We start from the raw sequence: 23,537 nt of genomic DNA, 5'->3' as shown, positions 1-23,537 counted from the left end.
TATTTAAATAAAATCTCTTTCTTTAAACGTTTTAAAACAGATCATTTTAGTAAAAATGGCAAAGGACTTGTATTTAATTTTTAAAGAGATTCTACGTTTAAATATCTAAAGAATAATAAAAATCCCAGTGAGAAGTTTTATAAAATTCAAAGTATTCTAATATTTTCAGTTGTTTCATTTTTCGATTTTATATTTAGTTTCAAATTGAATATTCCAATGAAAGTAAATATTTTGACAAATAAAAGTAATAATGTAGGTCACTAGAAGACCTTGGACTCCGCCGCCTATCAATGTGTTTAGTCTGCTTTGTTCCGCGTATAAGTATGCATAAGAACGAAAACATTTTAAGCCTACTGACGTGCTTTAAACCTTTTACGATTCATTTCCCTGTTTTCTATCCTGGAGCCGCAAAGGTAGACAAGTTTGGGAATGAAATCTAAGTTACTAGCGCTGAACTCCACAATTTTCAATCGGATTTTTCTGCGTGTATATTGTAGGCTGAATGTAGGGCTTAAATTTTGCCAAATAAAAATATTACATCAATAAAAATTAAAGCAAAAAGCAATTTTTTAAAAACGAATTAATATAATAAAACCTTTTTTAATTAGATAAGAAAATTCCCGGTTTGGCAAAAAATTCCCGATTTTTCCTGGTCGAATTAAATTTCCGGCTATTTCACGGTTTTCTTTCGCGGTTGATAGACATGCTGTTAAATGTATTGGTAGAAACTATAACACGTTTTCGATTCCTACATGGGAATCTACATGGGATCCACTTTCATAAAGGAAACCATTTGGATTCCCATGTAAAACCGTATGATAAATTGCGACACGATTTTGAGTGATAACTACACCTTAAATAAACCCAAAAAGCCTATATTTATTTAAGAAAAAATCCCATGTAAAATCTATTTTTATTTTTCAAGTAGGTATAATTTTTCCATATCCTTATTAAAAATTTCCACATGGGATTTTACATTTTACCCGTTTTTGCTTAATGCCCAGATAGAATTTTGGAAAGCAACAACATGCCCCAAACATCTCTAAAATTGAAGAAACAAAATTTTAATTTATAAATAGGAATTTGTTATTTATTTTTGTAGTCATTTTTAAAACATTTCTAGAATTCAAAAATAAGAAAATTTTGATTCATAAATCCCAATTTGCCCTAATGACGTTTTAAGGACTTTATATGGGCGAATCTCTGGAACTTTTAACCTTTATGTCCCTCACATTATTTTCACTTAAACAGCCTAAATATAAAAACTAACGATTTTTAAATATTTACATGTTTTTAAAAAGAAAATAAGGATTAAGATTTAACCATTGATATAAATTATTTTGTTTATTTTTTCTATGTTTTTCTTTATTAAAGTTCACAATACCATGAGTTTGCAAATGTCACTTTCACTTTTTCTAAAAGTATTTTAACTGTTTAAATAAGATTTTTTTGAAAAACACGTTTTTTACTGTTATAAACTATTTAAAAATATCTTAAGAATTCCATAAACAAACTTAAAAAAAAATAAAAAGTAAAAATTATGAAAGATATAATCTTCTAAAAAGTGTCCCTCAGTTTTTGTGTCGCTGGTCAAATCAAAATGGTTTTATAAAATAAACATTTAAAAACTAAATGAAAAAATTTGAAATAAGAGGCACAATTGAATAGTAATTGAAATTTTATGTGCGTGATTTTTATTTTTATTTTGAACTATATTTTAAGCAAAATAATTGTTGGATACTTGTGATACTGGTGTAGTACGAAAAATATGTCGCTGGTCAAATCATTAATTTCTCCAAAGTTTCTTATTTAATTTGCTCCAAAATTGGGGCACATATTACTTTAGATGTATTTAAAACTGTGCATATGTTTTTATTTATTCTAATTCTTATTTAATTATTTTTTTTACGTGGATATTCAAATTGTCGCTCGTCAAATATGTCGCTTGGTCAAATCAATAGTTTTCCAATCAATCTGAAGTTTCGCATTTATTTGTTTCGTGTTATTTATCATGAAGTAACCAAAAATGTAATAAAAAGTGACAAAATGAAAGAAAATCAAAGAAAAGAAAATAAAAAGCGAGAAAAAGTAAACGCGGAATGAAAAATTGATCAACGGAAGGCACTTAAGTAATATTTATTTATTTTTACATTCTCATCACATGAGAAGGTATTAGTTTTGGTCGAATTTTGACTTTTGCTAATTTTATGAAATCTTTACGTTTTGAGGTGCCCTGAGTCCGAAAAACATAGTCCGGCGAGTGCGTCTGTCTGTGTGTCTGTCTGTCTGTCTGTCTGTCCGTCTGTAGACGGTAATATGTTGTTCCCACGATAACTCTTGAAAAACTTATCGGATCGTTTTTAAATTCAACACACTTAAAGTTGGTGTAAAAATGAAGGCTAAGTTCGTTAACCAGCCATTTTCGTTAAAAACTACAAAAACTACGGTAGTTTCAAAATTTTGAAAAATCAATTTTTTCAAATTTCAGAATTTTTAACTTTATTTTATTTTAGATTAGAAAAATACAAACAACTTTTCTCTATAACATTTTTTCATAAAAACTCAATTTTCGAAGTTATAGTCTCTTAAATGGTCAAAAAACTTTAAAAATCCTAAAATAACAGTAAAAATCGAATTTTTTTAAAGGAATAAAAATCAGTCAATTGATTTTGACATATTCTCACCCTAAAATACTTGAAAAACATACTTGAACACAAAAAACTCGTAATTTCCAGAAAAATCACTCTCTATATATATTTTTTGTGCACTTTTTTGATAAAAAATCAACATTCCGACTTCATTATCTCCGACGTTCTTGCATATGCGATTTTGCTACCACAGACTTTTTTTCTCGGCTTTGCATCAGCTACAACTTTGCTGTTGACAACTTTTTGCCCAACGCAAAACTTTTCGAGTTATTTTTTAAAAACTGTCAAAAAACTAAATTTTTTACATTCTCATCACATGAGAAGGTATTAGTTTTGGTCGAATTTTGACTTTTGCTAATTTTATGAAATCTTTACGTTTTGAGGTGCCCTGAGTCCGAAAAACATGGTCCGAGAAGTGCGTCTGTCTGTCTGTCTGTCTGTCTGTCTGTCTGTCTGTCCGTCTGTAGACGGTAATATGTTGTTCCCACGATAACTTTTGAAAAACTTATCGGATCGATTTTAAATTCAACACACTTAAAGTTGGTGTAAAAATGAAGGCTAAGTTCGTTAACCAGCCATTTTCGTTAAAAACTACAAAAACTACGGTAGTTTCAAAATTTTGAAAAATCAATTTTTTTAAATTTCAGAATTTTTAACTTTATTTTATTTTAGATTAGAAAAATACAAACAACTTTTCTTTATAACATTTTTTCATAAAAACTCAATTTTCGAAGTTATAGTCTCTTAAATGGTCAAAAAAACTTTAAAAATCCTAAAATAACACTAAAAATCGAATTTTTTTAAAGGAATAAAAATTAATCAATTGATTTTGACATATTCTCACCCTAAAATACTTGAAAAACATACTTGAACACAAAAAACTCGTAATTTCCAGAAAAATCACTCTCTATATATATTTTTTGTGCACTTTTTTGATAAAAAAATCAATATTCCGACTTCATTATCTCCGACGTTCTTGCATATGCGATTTTGCTACCACAGACTTTTTTTCTCGGCTTTGCATCAGCTACAACTTTGCTGTTGACAACTTTTTGCCCAACGCAAAACTTTTCGAGTTATTTTTTAAAAACCGTCAAAAAACTAAATTTTTTACATTCTCATCACATGAGAAGGTATTAGTTTTGGTCGAATTTTGACTTTTGCTAATTTTATGAAATCTTTACGTTTTGAGGTGCCCTGAGTCCGAAAAACATAGTCCGGCGAGTGCGTCTGTCTGTGTGTCTGTCTGTCTGTCCGTCTGTAGACGGTAATATGTTGTTCCCACGATAACTCTTGAAAAACTTATCGGATCGTTTTTAAATTCAACACACTTAAAGTTGGTGTAAAAATGAAGGCTAAGTTCGTTAACCAGCCATTTTCGTTAAAAACTACAAAAACTACGGTAGTTTCAAAATTTTGAAAAATCAATTTTTTCAAATTTCAGAATTTTTAACTTTATTTTATTTTAGATTAGAAAAATACAAACAACTTTTCTCTATAACATTTTTTCATAAAAACTCAATTTTCGAAGTTATAGTCTCTTAAATGGTCAAAAAACTTTAAAAATCCTAAAATAACAGTAAAAATCGAATTTTTTTAAAGGAATAAAAATCAGTCAATTGATTTTGACATATTCTCACCCTAAAATACTTGAAAAACATACTTGAACACAAAAAACTCGTAATTTCCAGAAAAATCACTCTCTATATATATTTTTTGTGCACTTTTTTGATAAAAAATCAATATTCTGACTTCATTATCTCCGACGTTCTTGCATATGCGATTTTGCTACCAGAGACTTTTTTACATTCTCATCACATGAGAAGGTATTAGTTTTGGTCGAATTTTGACTTTTGCTAATTTTATGAAATCTTTACGTTTTGAGGTGCTCTGAGTCCGAAAAACATGGTCCGGCGAGTGCGTCTGTCTGTGTGTCTGTCTGTCTGTCCGCTGTCTGTCTGTCCGTCTGTAGACGGTAATATGTTGTTCCCACGATAACTTTTGAAAAACTTATCGGATCGATTTTAAATTCAACACACTTAAAGTTGGTGTAAAAATGAAGGCTAAGTTCGTTAACCAGCCATTTTCGTTGAAAACTACAAAAACTACAGTACTTTTAAAATTTGAAAAATTCAATTTTTTCAAATTTCAATATTTTTAACTTTATATTACTTTAGATTCGAAAAATACAATTAACTTTTCTCTATAACATTTTTTCATAGAAAATTAATTTTTTTTAAGTTTTTGTGTCAGGCCATTCATTTGTCCACTTGAATAAAAATGGCGACCTTTTTTTCCCCTGGGCAAAAAAACCGCTAGTCCCATGCGTTATTTTTGCTCATGGAAAAAAAGGCTGCCATTGTCGTACATTTCGAACAAGTGACTTCACTTGTGTCACAAAAATCACCGTAAATAAATGACTGCCTTTACGTACCTTGTTGCTTAATATACTATTTGCTAATTTTATGAAATCTTTGCGTTTTGAGGTGCCCTGAATCCAAAAAACATGGTCCGGCGATTACGTCTGTCTGTCCGACGATAACTTTTGAAAAACTTAATTTATTTAAAAAGTTTTTTCGAATTTTTGTCCCATTTCAGTAGAGGTGATTTATTTTTGCTTGTTAAAACGACGAGAAAATTTTGAAGGATTGTTTTTATTTTCTTACATAGTTCAAAATTCTGTTTGAAATGCTGTGCTATTTCTTATTATTTTGTTCTAATTTGGGTATCCTACCTTTGCTTTGCTTTCTAGTTACCAGAGTAACTTTTCTAGGAGATAAATACGTAACTAAAACAAAAATGTCCGAGTAAATCAACAAAGAGTGAAAATTTAGCCATTACGCTCCGATCTACACTATACAAAAAACTTGATACTAATACTTTAAAAATATTTTATTTGCTTCTGCAAATCATGTTTCTGCTAAGAGAGTTATTATAATTAAAAATAACTCCACAATTTTATTCATCAAGACTAAAAATATACATTTAAATCCACTTAATCTCGCAATCATCAGCAAAGAAAAACATGTGATGAGAATGTTATCCTTAAAGTCGTAGTAACTTTAAGAAAAAAAAATGTTTTATGAAACATATAATAGGAAACAAGAACAAGAACACAAATAATGCACAACAAATGCAGACTACCGCGAGCGAAGCGAGCCATTTGCGCGCGAAGCGCGCAACAACACACGGAGCGCGAAGCGCGACGTGTGAAATAATCGCCGGAGCGCGAAGCGCGACGATCAATATTTGCGCGCCCCGAGGCGCGCTGAAACTTGCGAGCGAAGCGAGCCCCCGCGCGAAGCGCGGATGAGAATGTGTCCGCGCTTGCGCGGACAGATTTTTTATTAAACGTTTATGAAACTGTTAGTGTTTTTTCAAGGTTATATTAAGATCCTCGATATTTTTTCAAAACAATTCAGCCAATCAAATAATTAGAAAATTTCATGTTACTAATTCAAATAATTATACGTAAAAAATTGTCATTAAATTTTTTTATTGGGATTTTGTCCTTATTAGTTGTATTAGACGTTTATTATATTTATTTTCATGTTTAATTATGTTTTTGTGATACTGAGAAATAACTTACTTAAGCGTAGGAGATAAAATGTTTACGTATATCTTGTTACAGATTTAGATAACCTAACATTATTTTCTTTCCAAAAATTTATATTTTAAAATAGAAGGCAACAAAATAATGGTTGTACAGTAATTAAAATGAAATTTATTTTGGTCAAAGATGTAAGACCAAAAATATCAAAATTGTGCACACAAAAAATTTTTTTAAAAAATTAAAATTCGAATGTTAAAGTTTCCAGAGATTTGCCCATATGTTACCGTACCCGCTGAAGTTAAATTTCAGTTTTATTGATACTTTTAATGTACCCTTTATATGAACAGATATATTTTATTTTTTACGTTAAATATGATAATACATACTATGAAATTTTCAAACTTAAAACCTGAAAATATCAATATAGAAATGCAAAAACAAAATTATGCAAACTCACGTTCATTGATTTTAGAAAATTTGTAATCGACATCAAATTCATGACTCTAAACTTGTTAATAAAACAAATGTAATGAATGTTATTTAAAATTTAAAAACCTCAACCGATATCACTACCAACTTAATAAAAAATTAAACAATATTCAACAAAAAAAATTAATTAAAAATTTTGTCGAAAATCAAAAATATGATTTTGGCTTAAAAATTCAAATATATTATTTATGTTTCATTTTTATAGTGAAAATTAGTTGTATTTACACGCAGAAAAATCCGATTGAAAATTGTGGAGTTCAGCGCTAGTAATTTAGATTTCATTCCCAAACTTGTCTACCTTTGCGGCTCCAGGATAGAAAACAGGGAAATGAATCGTAAAAGGTTTAAAGCACGTCAGTAGGCTTAAAATGTTTTCGTTTTTATGCACACTTATACGCGGAACAAAGCACCCAGTGAGAAATTTCTCACCGGTCCAATATCGGTCCAATATTGGGAGCCAAGAGACCGATCATCGGTCCAATAAAGGCTCCCAATATTGGACCAATATGGGCTGATGCTTGGGATGTAACGGGTTCGCCAAGCATCGGTTGTTAATATTGGTCCAATATTGGCCGAATATTGGCAACCAAGAGAAAAAATTTTTTTAAATAAATTTTTTTAATTAAATAATAATAATAAAAAATTAATGTTTATAATTTTTTTGTTTAATATATTTATTTGTTTAATTATTTATTTTTAATAATTCATGTAAATAATAAATAATTTATTATTTATAAATTATAATAATTTAAAAATGCAGCAGCTATTAGAAAATAGCATTCTGCAAAAAAATTCTATCATTGAAAAATCAATGATAGGCGAGAGAAATCCGCGTTTTTAAATAGATTCGCAGATGATAGACAAGAGATATCCGCGTCATTAAACGGATTCGCAGATATACTCTGGTCTCTGCGACGAATCTCTCGATACTTATATACACTGGAGTCGCCGTGTCAGTTGCGAAAACGGTTACAGCGTCCCTCTTTCGGCGGAGATAAGAATTGTCACGTAAACTGCGGGTATAATAAGGCGGTCGGTAAAGCGATTTAGCAGTTTACGTGACAATTCTTATCTCTGCCGCAAGAGGGACGCTGTAACCGTTCTCGCAACTGACACGGCGACTCCAGTGAATATAAGTATCGAGAGATTCGTCGCGAGACCAGAGTATATCTGCGAATCCGTTTAATGACGCGGATATCTCTTGTCTATCATCTGCGAATCTATTTAAAGACGCGGATTTCTCTCGCCTATCATTGATTTTTCAATAATAGCTGCTGCATTTTTAAATAATTATAATTTATAAATAATAAATTATTTATTATTTACATGAATTATTAAAAATAAATAATTAAACAAATAAATATATTAAACAAAAATTATAAATATTAATTTTTTATTATTATTATTTAATTAAAAAAAATTTATTTAAAAAAATTTTTTTCTTTTGGTTGCCAATATTCGGCCAATATTGGACCAATATTGACAACCGATGATTGGCGATGCCGTTACATCCCAAGCATCAGCCCATATTGGTCCAATATTGGGAGTCAATCGGCGCCCAGCACGGCAACCAATATTGGACCGATATTGGACCGATTAAAGTCTATTGGCAATTTCTCACTGGGCAGACTAAACACATTGATAGGCGGCGGAGTCCAAGGCAAGTCAAGTGCCGAGTCGCATACTGAATATAATGTGAGCAGATCTTCTAATGACCTACATTATTACTTTTATTTGTCAAAATATTTACTTTCATTGGAATATTCAATTTGAAACTAAATATCAAATCGAAAAATGAAACAACTGAAAATATTAGAATACTTTGAATTTTATAAAACTTCTCACTGGGATTTTTATTATTCTTTAGATATTTAAACGTAGAATCTCTTTAAAAATTAAATACAAGTCCTTTGCCATTTTTACTAAAATGATCTGTTTTAAAACGTTTAAAGAAAGAGATTTTATTTAAATATCTACAGATTAAATAAAAATTCCAATGCGAAGATTTTTAAAATTCAAAGTATTCTCTATTTTTTAAATATTATTTCATTTTAGACTTTACATTTAGTTGCCTAAATTGAACATTACAATAAAATATAATAACAATTAGGCATTGCATAACCGGCTAAAAACAAAATAAACACACACCTAACCTCAAAATGAGATCAAACATTTCACATAGATATTCTTCTACATTCATTTGTAACACTAGAACTTTATTACAAAACTGCACTCACTATTATATTTAAAACTAAAATTTTTATTAATTGAGACAATTAATACACTACGAACTACACCGAGACTTCCGTGTATATCAAAAACGAAGAAACTGAACAAACGCGGGCGCAGGCGCGCCACAGAGTTTCGCATTCCTAAAAACTGTTTGGGAATGAATCTAAGGACTTTCGCACAGAACAGTCCCCGTTTAAGTGAACGTTGATACAAAGTTTGTAGCAATTGAGTAGCAATTGCAATTGAGTAGATATTTAGCATTGATCTTCATTGAAAATCGTTACTAAACTTTTTAGGATAGAGAACGAAAATTTAATATTTCTTCCTATGATAATACAAATTGTTCAAATTGTTTTATATTCAGTCCGAAATCTGAATTTTCATTTTTCTCCGTGTATATTAAAAAGTAGCTACAAAAAGTGTCACATCAATTTGACAAAAAATAAAAGAATTTACATTTTTTCAATTTTTTGAAATTTGTGAAAAAAGCTATAACTTTCGTTCAGCTTAATATTTTTCATTTGGATATGGCTAGAAATTTAAGTTAAATCAATACCTAAGAGACTGTAAAGTTTCGTTCTAATCTGTCAAGTAGTCTTTGTGTTTATCCCGGACAAAATATCGCGGACAGACATACATACATACATACATACACACATACATACATACATAATTTTTTTTATTGGCATTTTTTGAATTCTTACTACTTGAATAGAAAAACTAAATATGAATTTTCAATTTCTATGCAATGTACAGACAAAAGTCTGATCTTATTCATAAAGATTGTAAGAATATGTAACTATGAAAATAACTTCCTTATATCCAATTTATAAATTGTTTAAACAAATTATTTTAGTTATTTTAAAAAATTTGAGAGGCTTAAAAAAATTGTCATGTTTTTCAGTTTTTATATTTTTTTCTCACTTAGAGCTCGTAATAAAAAAGAATTTAAAATTGCATGTTACATACATTAAATAGAAAAATTTTAAATTCTTTTTTTATTTCGAGCTTTAACTGAGAAAAAAATATAAAATCTGAAAAACATGAAAATTTTTTTTAAGCCACTCAAATTTTTTAAAATAACAAAAATAATTTGTTTAAACAATTTTGAAATTAGATATAAGAAAGTTATTTTCACAGTTACATATTCTTACAATTTCTTAATATAAATGTTTTAGAAATCACGATAAAATGTAAATTAGTATCTTAATTCTATTAAAAGTTAAAAATATTAATAATTTGTTTAAATAATTATAAAAATTATCATTTGCAAGCCTGACTTTTGAGTTTAGTTCATTTAAATAGAAAAATTTTCAAAAATAAAAAAAAAATCGAAATTTTAATTTTTAAAAAATAAAAGGCCGTAGCAGTATTAGCATGTAAAAATGGCCCCCTCTTAGATTGGGTCCATATTTAGGGAATAATTTTGACCTATTATGAGACTTATTTTCACCAAGTTTCAACTCGAAAAAAAATTTTGTTTTTGAGTTATACAATTTTTTTTCCCTCCGAAATGGTTGAACCCATTTTCATGAAAAATTTTTTTTGTACAATACAATATAAACAGTTAATAAAAAAAAATTTTTCGACCAAATTCTAACAAAGAAAGTCAGTAAAAAGTCAGTAAAAAAATTTTTTTTAAATTTTTTTTTAAAAAACATTTTTTTTCATTGAAATTTTTTTTGCACAACCGCCATTTTTTTTCTATAAAATAATAGTCATTTCAAGAGTAACATATATTTTTTGCAAGATGATTGAAATGGTACTTCATACTTAAAAAAATAAAAAACCGATTTTTGGCCTCTAAATAGTACAGTTTTCTATATAAACGAGGGGCCAACATTTTTTAAAATTAAATTAAAAATTATTTAATACTTAAATTAAATTTCTAAAAAAGTTAATAATATGTATATGCCTGTTTATTGTAAATATTGATTTTTTAGTATGTACAAGGTTTATTAAAAAAGTAAATGGACGTACACTACCGTCGGGAATTGCCGCTACGGCTGCACGCGCACGGCCCAAAAACATGTCAATCACTGAGAAAACGATTTATTTGATTCAAAAAAATTTTGTTTAAATCAAACTTAAAATATCTTTGCTATACAGTCAAACAAATTTCAGTTTAATTCAAACATATTTTTTGGTTCATTTATAGAAATAATATATTCAATTCAAACAAAATTTATGGTTGATTTTAAATTATTTCTAATCAACATTTAAGTTTGGATCAATCATAACATTTTTAAACATATTCTTTGTTTAAACCAAAACAGAAAATATATTTGAATTAAACACAATTATTCAAACAAATATTATTTTTGAATCAAAGCAGTAGATATTTTCTATATATGAGGCATTCCATTTCAAAACGACCCCCTTCGTAAACAATTGCCAATGTAAGACAATTTTTAAATGAATATTTCTTCCATTCTGTAGAACCAAATTACTTTTTATATTAGTGATTTCGAAAGTAGAATTTCTGAACTTTCTGATAATAAAAAAATATTTTTTTTTAATAATTTAATTTAAATAGAAAATTGAGTTTAAAAGTTAAACTTTGAAAAACCTTAAAACACGTTATCTCCGATTTTAATAAAATTCATATCAAACGAAAGCTTGAATATTCTTCTTTTTATTTATCAAACGATAATAATGGACAATTCAGTGGATTTTGAGAAAATAATTAATTTTACAAACATTTCGAAGGTTATATTGAGAAAACCATTTATTAAGTATAGGGCGGCATTTGTTTTTCTCAATTTATGCATAATAACCTTCTAAATGTCTGTAAAATTTAATTAATTAATTAAAATTTACTGAAATGTCCATTATTATCGTTTGATAAATAAAAAGAAGAATATTCAAGCTTTCGTTTGATATGAATTTTATTAAAATCGGAGGTAACGTGTTTTGAGATTTTTCAAAGTTTAACTTTTAAACTCAATTTTCTATTTAAATTAAATTATTAAAAAAATATATTTTTTTATTATCAGAAAGTTCAGAAATTCTACTTTCGAAATCACTAATATAAAAAGCAATTTGGTTCTACAGAATGGAAGAAATATTCATTTAAAAATTGTCTTACATTGGCAATTGTTTACTAAGGGGGTCGTTTTGAAATGGAATGCCTCATATATTGGGATCTCACGAACCGATTAAGATTTTTAAACTCTTTTGGTCTTAACCTTCGCGCTACCGGCTGGCCACACGGTGTGGCCAAGTATACATAATGTTGTATATCTGCTCGACTTTTGTAATCAATCGAATCGCCATTTTAACTCACTGGACAAAATTTTTCAGTTAATTTGTATTAACACATAACTATATACAAAAGCTTTGATGAATTTTAATCGTTTTGGGAACATAAAAGTAAAATAGCGTTTGGCCACACCGTGTGGCCAGCCGGTAGTCCGCGTATACAAAAATCTTTGGTAGCGCGAAGGTTAAGTTAAAGATAAAACTTAAACCTATGTAAATTTCAAATTTTTTCTACAATAATTAAAAAATATGCCAAAGTTGAAAAAACTTCAAAAAAAATTTTTTTTTTTTGTAAATTTTTTTGAAAAGTTGACTAAAAAATCAATATTTACAATAAACAGGCATATATTATTAACTTTTTTAGAAATTAAATTTAAGTATTAATTAATTTTTAATGTAATTTTAAAAAATGTTGGCCCCTCGTTTATATAGAAAACTACTATTTAGGGGCCAAAAATCGGTTTTTTTTTTAAAGTATGAAGTACCCTTTCAATCATCTTGCAAAAAATATATGTTACTCTTGAAATGACTATTATTTTATAGAAAAAAAATAGCGGTTGTGCAAAAAAAATTTCAATAAAAAAAAAAATGTTTTTTAAAAAAAAATTAAAAAAAATTTTTTTTTACTGACTTTTTACTGACTTTCTTTGTTAGAATTTGGTCAAAAAATTTTTTTTTATTAACTGTTTATATTGTATTGTACAAAAAAAATTTTTTCATGAAAATCGGTTCAACAATTTCAGAGGGAAAAAAAATTTTTGAATTTTTTTGAATTTTTCAAAAAAATTGTATTACTCAAAAACAAAATTTTTTTTCGAGTTGAAACTTAGTGAAAATAAGTCTTATAATAGGTCAAAATTATTCCCTAAATATGGACCCAATCCAAGAGGGGGCCATTTTTACATGCTTATACTGCTACGGCCTTTAACAAAAAACATAATTAGTTTGTTTAAACAATTGTTAAATACTTACACAATACCTTTTACTTTTGTATTTAATTATTTCCTGCGTAAAATGTTGAGAAATGTAAAAAAAAAATTTCTTGGTTAATGTTGAGAAAAGTTACAATTAACAATAAAAAATTGTTTAAACATTTTAAAAATTTATTAAATTAATACTAAATGTTTATATGTTAATTACCCATTAATTTTCGGGTAAAAAACTCGAAGAAATATTCTACAAATTGAATTTTTTCAATCATGTTCTTTTTTCCAAAAGTTAATTAATTAGCGTATTGTTTATTTAATAAAAGTGTAGTTATATAAAAAAATTTACTTCAGAAATACTAAAACATGATTTCTAAAGTACATAAAAAATTTTTAAATGTTAAAAACTTTATTTTATAGCAACATATCGAATTTTTCATACTTTGCTATAAACAAATAAATATAAATAAACAAAAATTAAAAAATCGACCTGGAGGAATCAATAGAGAATTTAGTATCGAAGATTTAAAAAAAAAGTACATTTGGCCCCACTGTGCATGGGGGTGCCCGATTTACCCCAGGGGGTGGGGCGAACCGGCCCGTTTGCAAATTTTTTTAAAGTTAACACAGCAACTAAACAATAAAAGATAAAGTATAGGTTAGGGTGTCCCAAAAAAATAAAAAGTTTTTTTTTATTGGGTCTCATCCCCTAAAATTCTTTCAAATTGTGTAAAAATAAGAACACAATATTTGGAAATAAAAAATTTTAATAATTACCCGTGGTTCAGAGCCTTTGAACCATAAAAACGCTAAAAATGTAGTGTTTTTTCATTTTTAACATAAATATAAATGTCAAAATATAATTAATAGGGTGTCATTGTAAAGATAATTAAATTACCTTTTGATCCATATGTCATAGTTTAAGATTCAATGAAAATTAAGTGTTACAGTCGATTAAAGATCAAATTTCATAAAAATTTTGATGATTTTTATTTTTTAAACACTTAAGTAACTTGTACTTTTTTTCACATTAAACAGTAAAAAATATTTAGGTTTTAATTTTTTTATTGAGAGTCTAACATTACGAAAATTTTTAGCCCTTGTGGACCTCGATTTGATTGAATATGACAATTATACACTATATTTAGTGAACGAAACTATTTTTTTATTTTCTATCATTCGTTCAACATTTGCAGCAAAAATTGAAACAATAAATTTAGATATAACCACTAAACTTACTAAAATCAGTGATCAAGAAATACTGAAGTCGCTGATTTACAGTCCAATGTCAGTTTTTCAAATTTTAAAATGGCGGAGAACTTCATAAAAGTCGATCGAATTCGTCTCAAAATCGGGTAAGGGAATTTGAGACGAATTTAATCGACGATTAAATTACGGATTTTTGTAATGTTAGACTCTCAATAAAAAAATTAGAATCTAAATATTTTTTACTGTTTAATGTGAAAAAAGTACTAGTTACTTAAGTGTCTAAAAATCATCAAAATTTCCAAGAAATTTAATCTTTAATCGAGTGTAACACTCTTAACTTTCATTGAATCTTATACTGTGACATATGGATCGAAAGGTAATTTAATTATCTTTACAATGACACCCTAATCATTATATTTTGACATTTATATTTATGTTAAAAATGAAAAAACACTAAATTTTTAGCGTTTTTATGGTTCAAAGGCTCTGAACCACGGGTTAATATTAAAAATTTTTATTTTCAAATATTGTGTTCTTATACACAAATTAAAAGATTTTTAGAGGATGAGAACCAATAAAAAAAAACTTTTTATTTTATTGGGACACCCTAGTATAGGTGTCTCTGGGAAAAAGTTGCGCAATTAAATGATCTTTCAAACAAGCCATCGAAAAATGAAATCGGTTGATTCGTTTAGTCACAAGAGTAAAAAAAACCGTAGGTATGGCCGGTTGCCCCACTCTCCCCTACATTTTACTTTTATAAAATTATTCATGTTTTGAATACATATAATTTTACAATTAAAGATAGTATTCATAAATAAATGTACAACAAACACTTTTGGTGTATCTATTCATTTTTGAATTACATGAATTGGGTCAGAAAAAAAGTCAAAATTCTGTTTGGAAATAAGGAAAATGTTAGAAAAAATTAAAATCAAATTTTGGTGGGAAATATTACTTTGAAAAAAAATATAATTCGCAACGAAAAATAAGAAGAATTTTGATGATCTCATTACAGGCAAACCTCTCTACGGCGGAAAGCAATTAGACGATTCCGCCGTAGAGAGGTTCGTTAAAATGCTATTAGTGAGTGAACGTTCAGGGATGTATCAACCATTTTAAATCATATGATCTTTAAATATGAAATAGAAGTTATGATAATTTATTAATAACCTTATTTAAAAATATCTATTAAAAATCATTGAATTTTTGCAAAGAGTTTTGTCAAAAAATTTGAGAAGAATTGACAAAGAAATTGACTTCGCAGAATTTTATTATTTACGAAAATAATCGAATTCTCGCGAAAAATTTAATTAAAATTTATAAAAATCCTAATTACATTCTTTTGAAGAATATCTTTAAACTTTTTTATAATAATGGAGTTTCTTTAATAGTTATAATTTAAAATTTTGAAAGTAATTGAATTCAATTACTTTCAAATGAACAAAGAATTTTTTCAACTTTTTAAAATAATCGTATCTGTTAATAATTTTAAATATTTGATTTTTAAAGTTTATTAAAATTGTATTGAAAATAATTGAATTCCTCGGGAGAATTTTATTATTTATAAAAAATAATTTAATTTTTGAGATGAATTTTAAATATAATTATTTTTTTTAAATTACTTTGATTTGTTTTTCTATTTATTTTATCATTTTTTATGTTTATTTTTTAAAATATATAAAATATATCACAAAATAAACAAAAATTATAAATTAAATAATTTAAATAAAAAAACATCTATGTAAAAATTACAATTCGGAACTTTTCGGCCCTGAATTTCATGGCACTCACACAGTCACAACTCTCACTGATATAATCCCTTCTACTTTTACCTGGCGAGTTTCCGCAGTATAGAAGTCCGCCGTAGAGAGGTTTGCCTGTATTTTTAAAAAATTAACTTTTTCTAAGAGGACAGTTCCAAATAATTAAAATTTGAAGCTAACAATAAAATAGTAAATATCGTCTCATTATTTTTTGGATTTTGAAAACGTTGCGGACTTCAACCTCAATACTTATTTTAAAAATTACTTGCGAATGAAGTTTGAAACGTTTTTAAAAAAAGAGAAATCAAAAAATAATTTTTTTCAAATTAAATTTATCTGTAATTTTCATATGCATAAATTTTTAAGAAATTTATTCTTAATAATTGAGGGTCCCTATCAAAGAACCGGTTATAAGTTTTTGAGACTCAAAATTCTCGACCTCTAAATAAAAAAAGGATTTAAAATTTTAATTTCTTGAAAACATTTTGTATTGGTATAAAGATTACCCAAATGTTTCTCAAAAAATTGGAATTAGAAACAGTTTAATTTTTTATTTACAGGGCAATGATTTCGAGCTTAAAAAACTTATAACCGGTTCTTTGATAACCCTCAATTTTTAACCCTTATAACCCAACGGGAAGTTGCCAATGTTAACGATTGGTTCAATAATGGGCCATGCTTGGTACCCAATGGTTTTTTCTTGGCAAAACAATTGGCAACCATCATTGGACCACCAATGGTTTAAACTTGGGATGATCACGCTACTGCCAATGATCGGTAGCCAAGCATCGGGCCAATATTAGTTGCCAAGGAATTGCCAAGGAAACAAAATCGATTTTCAAACGCTTGATTTTTTATTGGCAGCCAACAAAAAACCAAGGTTTTGAAAATTGATTTTTTTTAATTGAGCGGATGGGAAGAAGAACTCGATGTGACGCTCCGCTGCACGCTGTATTGTCAGTCAAGAGTTCCAAATGCCAATAAAATTAAAGTTAGAAATTTTGAATTTTAAAAAGTGCTACATTATAGAAAATAAAGAGGCGCATCTTTTTTTCCTTTGAATTTTTTTTATAGGACAATTAGTTTAAATAGTAAGTGCAAAAAACTAAAAAAATTTTATTTTTATTTTTCATTCAATTTTAAAACATAAATCATCGTAGTTAAGACAAATATTGATAAAATTAATCGGTATTTGATATACAAACTCGTTAGGGTCTATAGAAGACGATAACATATCAAAAAACTTAAAAATTATTAATTGTTTAATAATATTTAATTATTATTAATTATCTACCAGCAATCACATTTTCTTACCTTCGCCGACAAAAAGTCAGTGGGGAAGTTTCGAATTAAAAGAACTTCCAGTGAGACATTTGTTCTTCAATGTATAAAGATGTTTTCTGAAAAATTTCAAATTGATTTAATGAAAAGTTTAGAAAATATCGAAGTTTAAACAAATTGCGCGTGGCGCGCTAGCGAGTCGCCGTGTATAGAGAATTATATTCTGTGTATAAATGATCTGCTTCTCATAACTTTTACATATACATTTATTTACTATCGCAAATAAATTGTTTTCAATTATATTAAACTTTTATAATAATAAATAATAAAATTATTTAAACATTTTTTAAATGTAATATATAATATTGAAACCTTATATTAAATTATTATAATTAAACACATTTTAATATGTGAAAATAAAAATAAATAAAATATTTTTTAAATACTAATAAATGTTAATAAATAACTCAAACTAATGTTAAGGCATTTCAATAACATATTTAATGAAATACTAGATATACATTAATTAAATTTTTCCACTTTTCTTTTGACGCATCATAATATTTCCTTTTTCGTTCTGATGACATATTTTAACAATAACGTTAAAGGTAATATTTCACATTCTTAAAGCGTAAAAATTTTTAACAATAATTAAAAATATTTAATATAATAATAATATTATAATATAAATAATATTTTATTCTATTCATTTAGTAAAACTTTATTAATTTAAACATTAAATCAATTTTAATTTATCAATATAAATAAATTGAAAACAATTTATTTGCGATAGTAAATAAATGTATATGTAAAAGTTATGAGAAGCAGATCATTTATACACAGAATATAATTCTCTATACACGGCGACTCGCTAGCGCGCCACGCGCAATTTGTTTAAACTTCGATATTTTCTAAACTTTTCAATAAATCAATTTGAAATTTTTCAGAAAACATCTTTATACATTGAAGAACAAATGTCTCACTGGAAGTTCTTTTAATTTGAAACTTCCCCACTGACTTTTTGTCGGCGAAGGTAAGAAAATGTGATTGCTGGTAGATAATTAATAATAATTAAATATTATTAAACAATTAATAATTTTTAAGTTTTTTGATATGTTATCGTCTTCTATAGACCCTAACGAGTTTGTATATCAAATACCGATTAATTTTATCAATATTTGTCTTAACTACGATGATTTATGTTTTAAAATTGAATGAATAATAAAAATAAATTTTTTTTAGTTCTTTGCACTTTCTATTTAAACTAATTGTCCTATAAAAAAAATTCAAAGGAAAAAAAGATGCGCCTCTTTATTTTCTATAATGTAGCACTTTTTAAAATTCAAAATTTCAAACTTTAATTTTATTGGCATTTGGAACTCTTGACTGACAATACAGCGTGCAGCGGAGCGTCACATCGAGTTCTTCTTCCCATCCGCTCAATTATTAATTAAAATTTATTTTTAAAAAATATATTTTTCAAAAATTTATTTTAAAAAAATATATTTTTTTAAATTAATAGAACATATTAATTTAATTTGTCACCTCTGGTAAAACAAAGATGAAAGACTGATAAATTCCCTCACTTTATATTTTACAGTGGGGGGATAACTGTGAATGTCTTTGCGAGAGAGGAGCAGGTACTTATAGAGCCAGTGTAACAGGTCACAAGCGAGAAGAAATCACTAACATGCACTCTGGTGGCGCTTGTCGGAAGTGGCGCAACGTTGGTTGCCAAGCGCTGCCCAGTAAACGAAAACTAATTGAAATGAATTAAAAAGAATTCACAAAGAGCTTTCGTGAATCCCGCTTTGTGACAAATACGAATTGGAGCCATGATGCAATTTTCCTGAATTCGTGAAACTGTATTGAACTTCCGAACCTTCTATCCGTACCAATTCACTGGACAAGTTTTGAGCCTTTAATTTTTTTCAATTCGTTAGCACGAATTCAATGCATTCCTTGGCCATTTCTTTCGAATGCGAATTCGTTTGGACAAATTGGTACATATTGAATTAAATTCAATTGAATATACAAAGAGCTTGAGTGAATCCCGCTTTGTGACAAATACGAATTGGAGCCTACCAAAAATGTTAATTCGTTTCAATTCATTTGAATTAGTTTTTTTTTACTGGGTGTGTCGATAATGTCAGGATATGCATGCGCGCCAGAAAACAGTTCCGAAAAGCGCCGCCAGAGTGCATGCTAGTGATTTCTTCTCGCTTGTGACCTGTTTCACTGGCTCTATATAAGTACCTGCTCCTCTCTCGCAAAGACATTCACAGTTATCCCTCCACTGTGAGATACGGTGAGGGAATTTTTATCAGTCTTTCACCTTTGTTTTACCAGAGGTGAAAAATTAAATTAATATGTTCTATTAATTTAAAAAAATATATATTATTGAAAAATATATTTTTTTAAAATAAATTTTAATTAATAATTAAAAAAAATCAATTTTCAAAACCTTGGTTTTTTGTTGGCTGCCAATAAAAAATCAAGCTTTTGAAAATCGATTTTGTTTCCTTGGCAACTAATAATGGCCCGATGCTTGGCTACCGATCATTGGCAGTAGCGTGATCATCCCAAGTTTAAACAATTGGTGGTCCAATGATGGTTGCCATTAATGTTCCAATAATGGAACGGAGTTCGCCAAGCATGGCCCATTATTGAACCAATCGTTTACTTCCCATTGGGAACCCTCAATTGTTATTTAAAAGACAGTCGCTCAAAAATAACATAAATATAAAACCAAAATAAAACAAATAGTCGCATTTTGAACACCATAAAGTTACATGGTTTAATAAATTTGATTAATCTAAGAATTGAGTTTAAAGAGTGTTTTTCCATTTTTATAGAGCAATGTTTACTGGCGAATTGGCTGAATCGCGGCAGACTGAAGTCACGATTCGTGACATCGACGAAATGGCAATGGAGTTGCTGATAGACTTTTGTTACACCTCGCACATAATTGTTGAAGAGGCGAATGTCCAAACACTACTGCCTGCCGCGTGTCTCCTGCAATTGGCGGAAATTCAAGATATTTGCTGTGAATTTCTCAAACGACAATTGGATCCTTCAAATTGCTTGGGAATTCGAGCGTTTGCCGATACGCATTCTTGTCGAGAATTATTGCGTATTGCCGACAAGTATACGCAACATAATTTTCAAGAGGTGATGGAGAGTGAGGAATTTCTACTATTACCAGTGGGCCAATTAGTCGATATCATATCGTCCGATGAATTAAATGTGCGTACGGAGGAGCAGGTTTTTAATGCCGTTATGAATTGGGTTAAGTACAATGTTTCCGAAAGACGTCAACATTTGGCACAAGTTCTTCAACACGTGCGACTGCCACTCTTGAGCCCAAAATTTCTCGTGGGAACGGTTGGGTCTGATTTGCTAGTCAGATCGGATGATGCGTGTCGAGATTTGGTGGATGAAGCGAAAAATTATCTTCTTCTGCCGCAAGAGCGGCCATTGATGCAAGGACCGCGAACGCGACCAAGGAAACCAACGAGACGGGGTGAGGTTTTATTTGCAGTTGGTGGATGGTGTTCGGGCGATGCGATCGCCAGTGTCGAGAGATTCGATCCAAACACGGCGGATTGGAAAATGGTGGCGCCAATGAGCAAGAGAAGGTGCGGAGTCGGTGTCGCAGTTCTCAATGATTTGTTGTATGCGGTTGGTGGTCACGATGGACAAAGTTATTTAAATAGTATCGAAAGATATGATCCTCAAACGAATCAGTGGTCGTGTGATGTTGCGCCCACCACGTCATGTAGAACGAGTGTTGGAGTCGCTGTCCTGGACGGGTTTCTTTACGCTGTCGGCGGACAAGATGGAGTTCAGTGTCTAAATCACGTTGAAAGGTATTGTTTACAGTGTTTTTCCATTCCCCCTTTTTCCTCTATTTCCAGAAGTTCCACTCTTTTATCCATTTTTCCCCTATTTTTATAGGGTACGATAATATATTATAAAGTTTTTTCATGCAGACAGCCATGTTAAAAAAGTTTTAAAAGAACTTTCCAAAATGTGCAAATTTTACTTCACAAAATCCTTGCTATTGATATTTTCAATTTCGATAATTTATTAATTTATAAGTTGATTAATAATAATAAAAAAACCATCACAAAATTTTCAGAAAAATAATTGAACTTCAGAAGGTTTTAAATTAAAATTATTAAAAATATCAATTGCTGTGTAAAAATGAATAATAATTAAAAAATTTAAAAAATTATTTACGTTTTAAATATGTACTTTTATTTATAAACGACGAACGGAGATAGGGGCCGTACACATAATACGTCACGCGATTTTTGACCATTTTTAACCCCTCCCTCTATGTCACACTTCGTCACAAACCTTGAACCCCCTCCCTCCCCCTACAACGTCACGTCACACACGTAAATTTCACTATAAATTTTATACATTGGACATTATATATTATATCCTACTCTCTAAATTATTGAATCAGTTAAAAATAACTGATTTAGAAGCAAAAAGTCAGTCACTAATTCAAATAGTAATATTTTTTTTCTGACAATTTGTTAAAAATAACTGATGCTTCAATACATTTTTTTTATTGATTCAATTAGTCACGTTTAATTACATAGCACCGAAACTTTCCAAAAAATTTATTAAAGATTTACTCGTAACCCAGTAAAAAAAAACTAATTCAAATGAATTGAAACGAATTAACATTTTTGGTAGGCTCCAATTCGTATTTGTCACAAAGCGGGATTCACTCAAGCTCTTTGTATATTCAATTGAATTTAATTCAATATGTACCAATTTGTCCAAACGAATTCGCATTCGAAAGAAATGGCCAAGGAATGCATTGAATTCGTGCTAACGAATTGAAAAAAATTAAAGGCTCAAAACTTGTCCAGTGAATTGGTACGGATAGAAGGTTCGGAAGTTCAATACAGTTTCACGAATTCAGGAAAATTGCATCATGGCTCCAATTCGTATTTGTCACAAAGCGGGATTCACGAAAGCTCTTTGTGAATTCTTTTTAATTCATTTCAATTAGTTTTCGTTTACTGGGAAGCTTTGAAATATTTAAATGCAAAGTTTAGTGAAAATTGTATAAAGGTTTAAATATTCCACTTCAATAAATGTTTAGCGCGAAACTTTCTTAAAAATTTAACTTAAATTTTCAGGAAAATTTTCACGAAAGTATAGTCGAAAATGTAATTCAAATGTTCAGGAAAGCTTCAAGCTACATTTTTAAGAAAATTTGATGATAAACATTTATTGGAGTGAGAAATTTAAATCTTTACACAATCTTAACTATACTTTGCAAGTAAATGTTTCTAAGTATGCAAGCAAATCTTTAATATACATATTTAAACCAGATGTTCATTACATGAACATTTTGCTTCCTCTTTACGATCAGCAAAAAAAATTTGCTTCCTCGTGGAGGAAGCATTAACAATAAGAATATTTAATTTTTAAATAACTTTTAATACAATTTAACATTTATAAAATAAAGTGCATTCGTCTTAATAGAAAGAATAAAATTTTCTTAAACAGTAATATGAATCTAAATAAATAAAAAAAATTTTAGTAAAAAAGTGAATTTTTCAAATTTGATTGTAATTAATTCTATATTTTTCAATAGATTATATACTTTATATACATCAATCGATTCGTCTTGATGCAAAGAATAAGATTTTTGATTTATTTTTCAATAAATAATAACATTTTATTGTACAGCAACATGATTTTTAAGAAAAAATGAATTTCTATTAAAAGTGCAAATTTTTTGTCTATAATTGGTTTTAATTCTATAAATTTAAATACAATATATACTTTATATATACCAATCGATCCGTCTTGGTGCAAAGAATAAGATTTTAGAAATAAATGAGTAAGATTTTCTTATACGGCAACATAATTTTGCGGAAAGCACTCATTTTTTGATAAAAACGCGAATTTTTCAGCTTTAATTGTGATTAACTCTGCAAATTCTCATACAATTTATACTTTTTATATACCAATCGATTCGTCTTGATGCAAAGAATAAGATTTTATTATTTATTAACTTCAATAACCAACTTAAAAAAAATTGTTTGAAAAAAAATTTTTTTTAGAAAAAAGTCAAAAAAAAATTTTTTTTTGAGAATTTTTTAAAGTCTATCAATCCATTTCGAGATATTTTTAGGATAAA

The 23,537-nt window shown here is 28.3% G+C and overlaps 1 protein-coding gene across 4 annotated transcripts in view; it reads left to right on the top strand.

Annotated features, from left to right (window-relative positions):
• The window catches only part of LOC122499672 (kelch-like protein diablo), a 98,075-nt gene that overhangs the window by 51,682 nt on the left and 22,856 nt on the right, over positions 1-23,537 (top strand). For all 4 annotated transcript variants that reach the window (XM_043608147.1, XM_043608144.1, XM_043608145.1 and 1 more), the window contains one exon: positions 20,221-21,234. In XM_043608147.1, the coding sequence (XP_043464082.1) occupies positions 20,225-21,234 (1,010 nt within the window). In that variant the 5' untranslated portion in view covers positions 20,221-20,224. The remainder of the gene's footprint in view (positions 1-20,220; positions 21,235-23,537) is intronic.

Source organism: Leptopilina heterotoma, unplaced genomic scaffold, assembly GCF_015476425.1.
Source record: "Leptopilina heterotoma isolate Lh14 unplaced genomic scaffold, ASM1547642v1 Lhet_171, whole genome shotgun sequence".
In the NCBI taxonomy this organism is placed as follows: domain Eukaryota; kingdom Metazoa; phylum Arthropoda; class Insecta; order Hymenoptera; family Figitidae; genus Leptopilina; species Leptopilina heterotoma.
The sequence above is the reverse complement of the archived record's forward strand: the minus strand, read 5'-3'. Positions and strand labels throughout refer to the sequence as shown.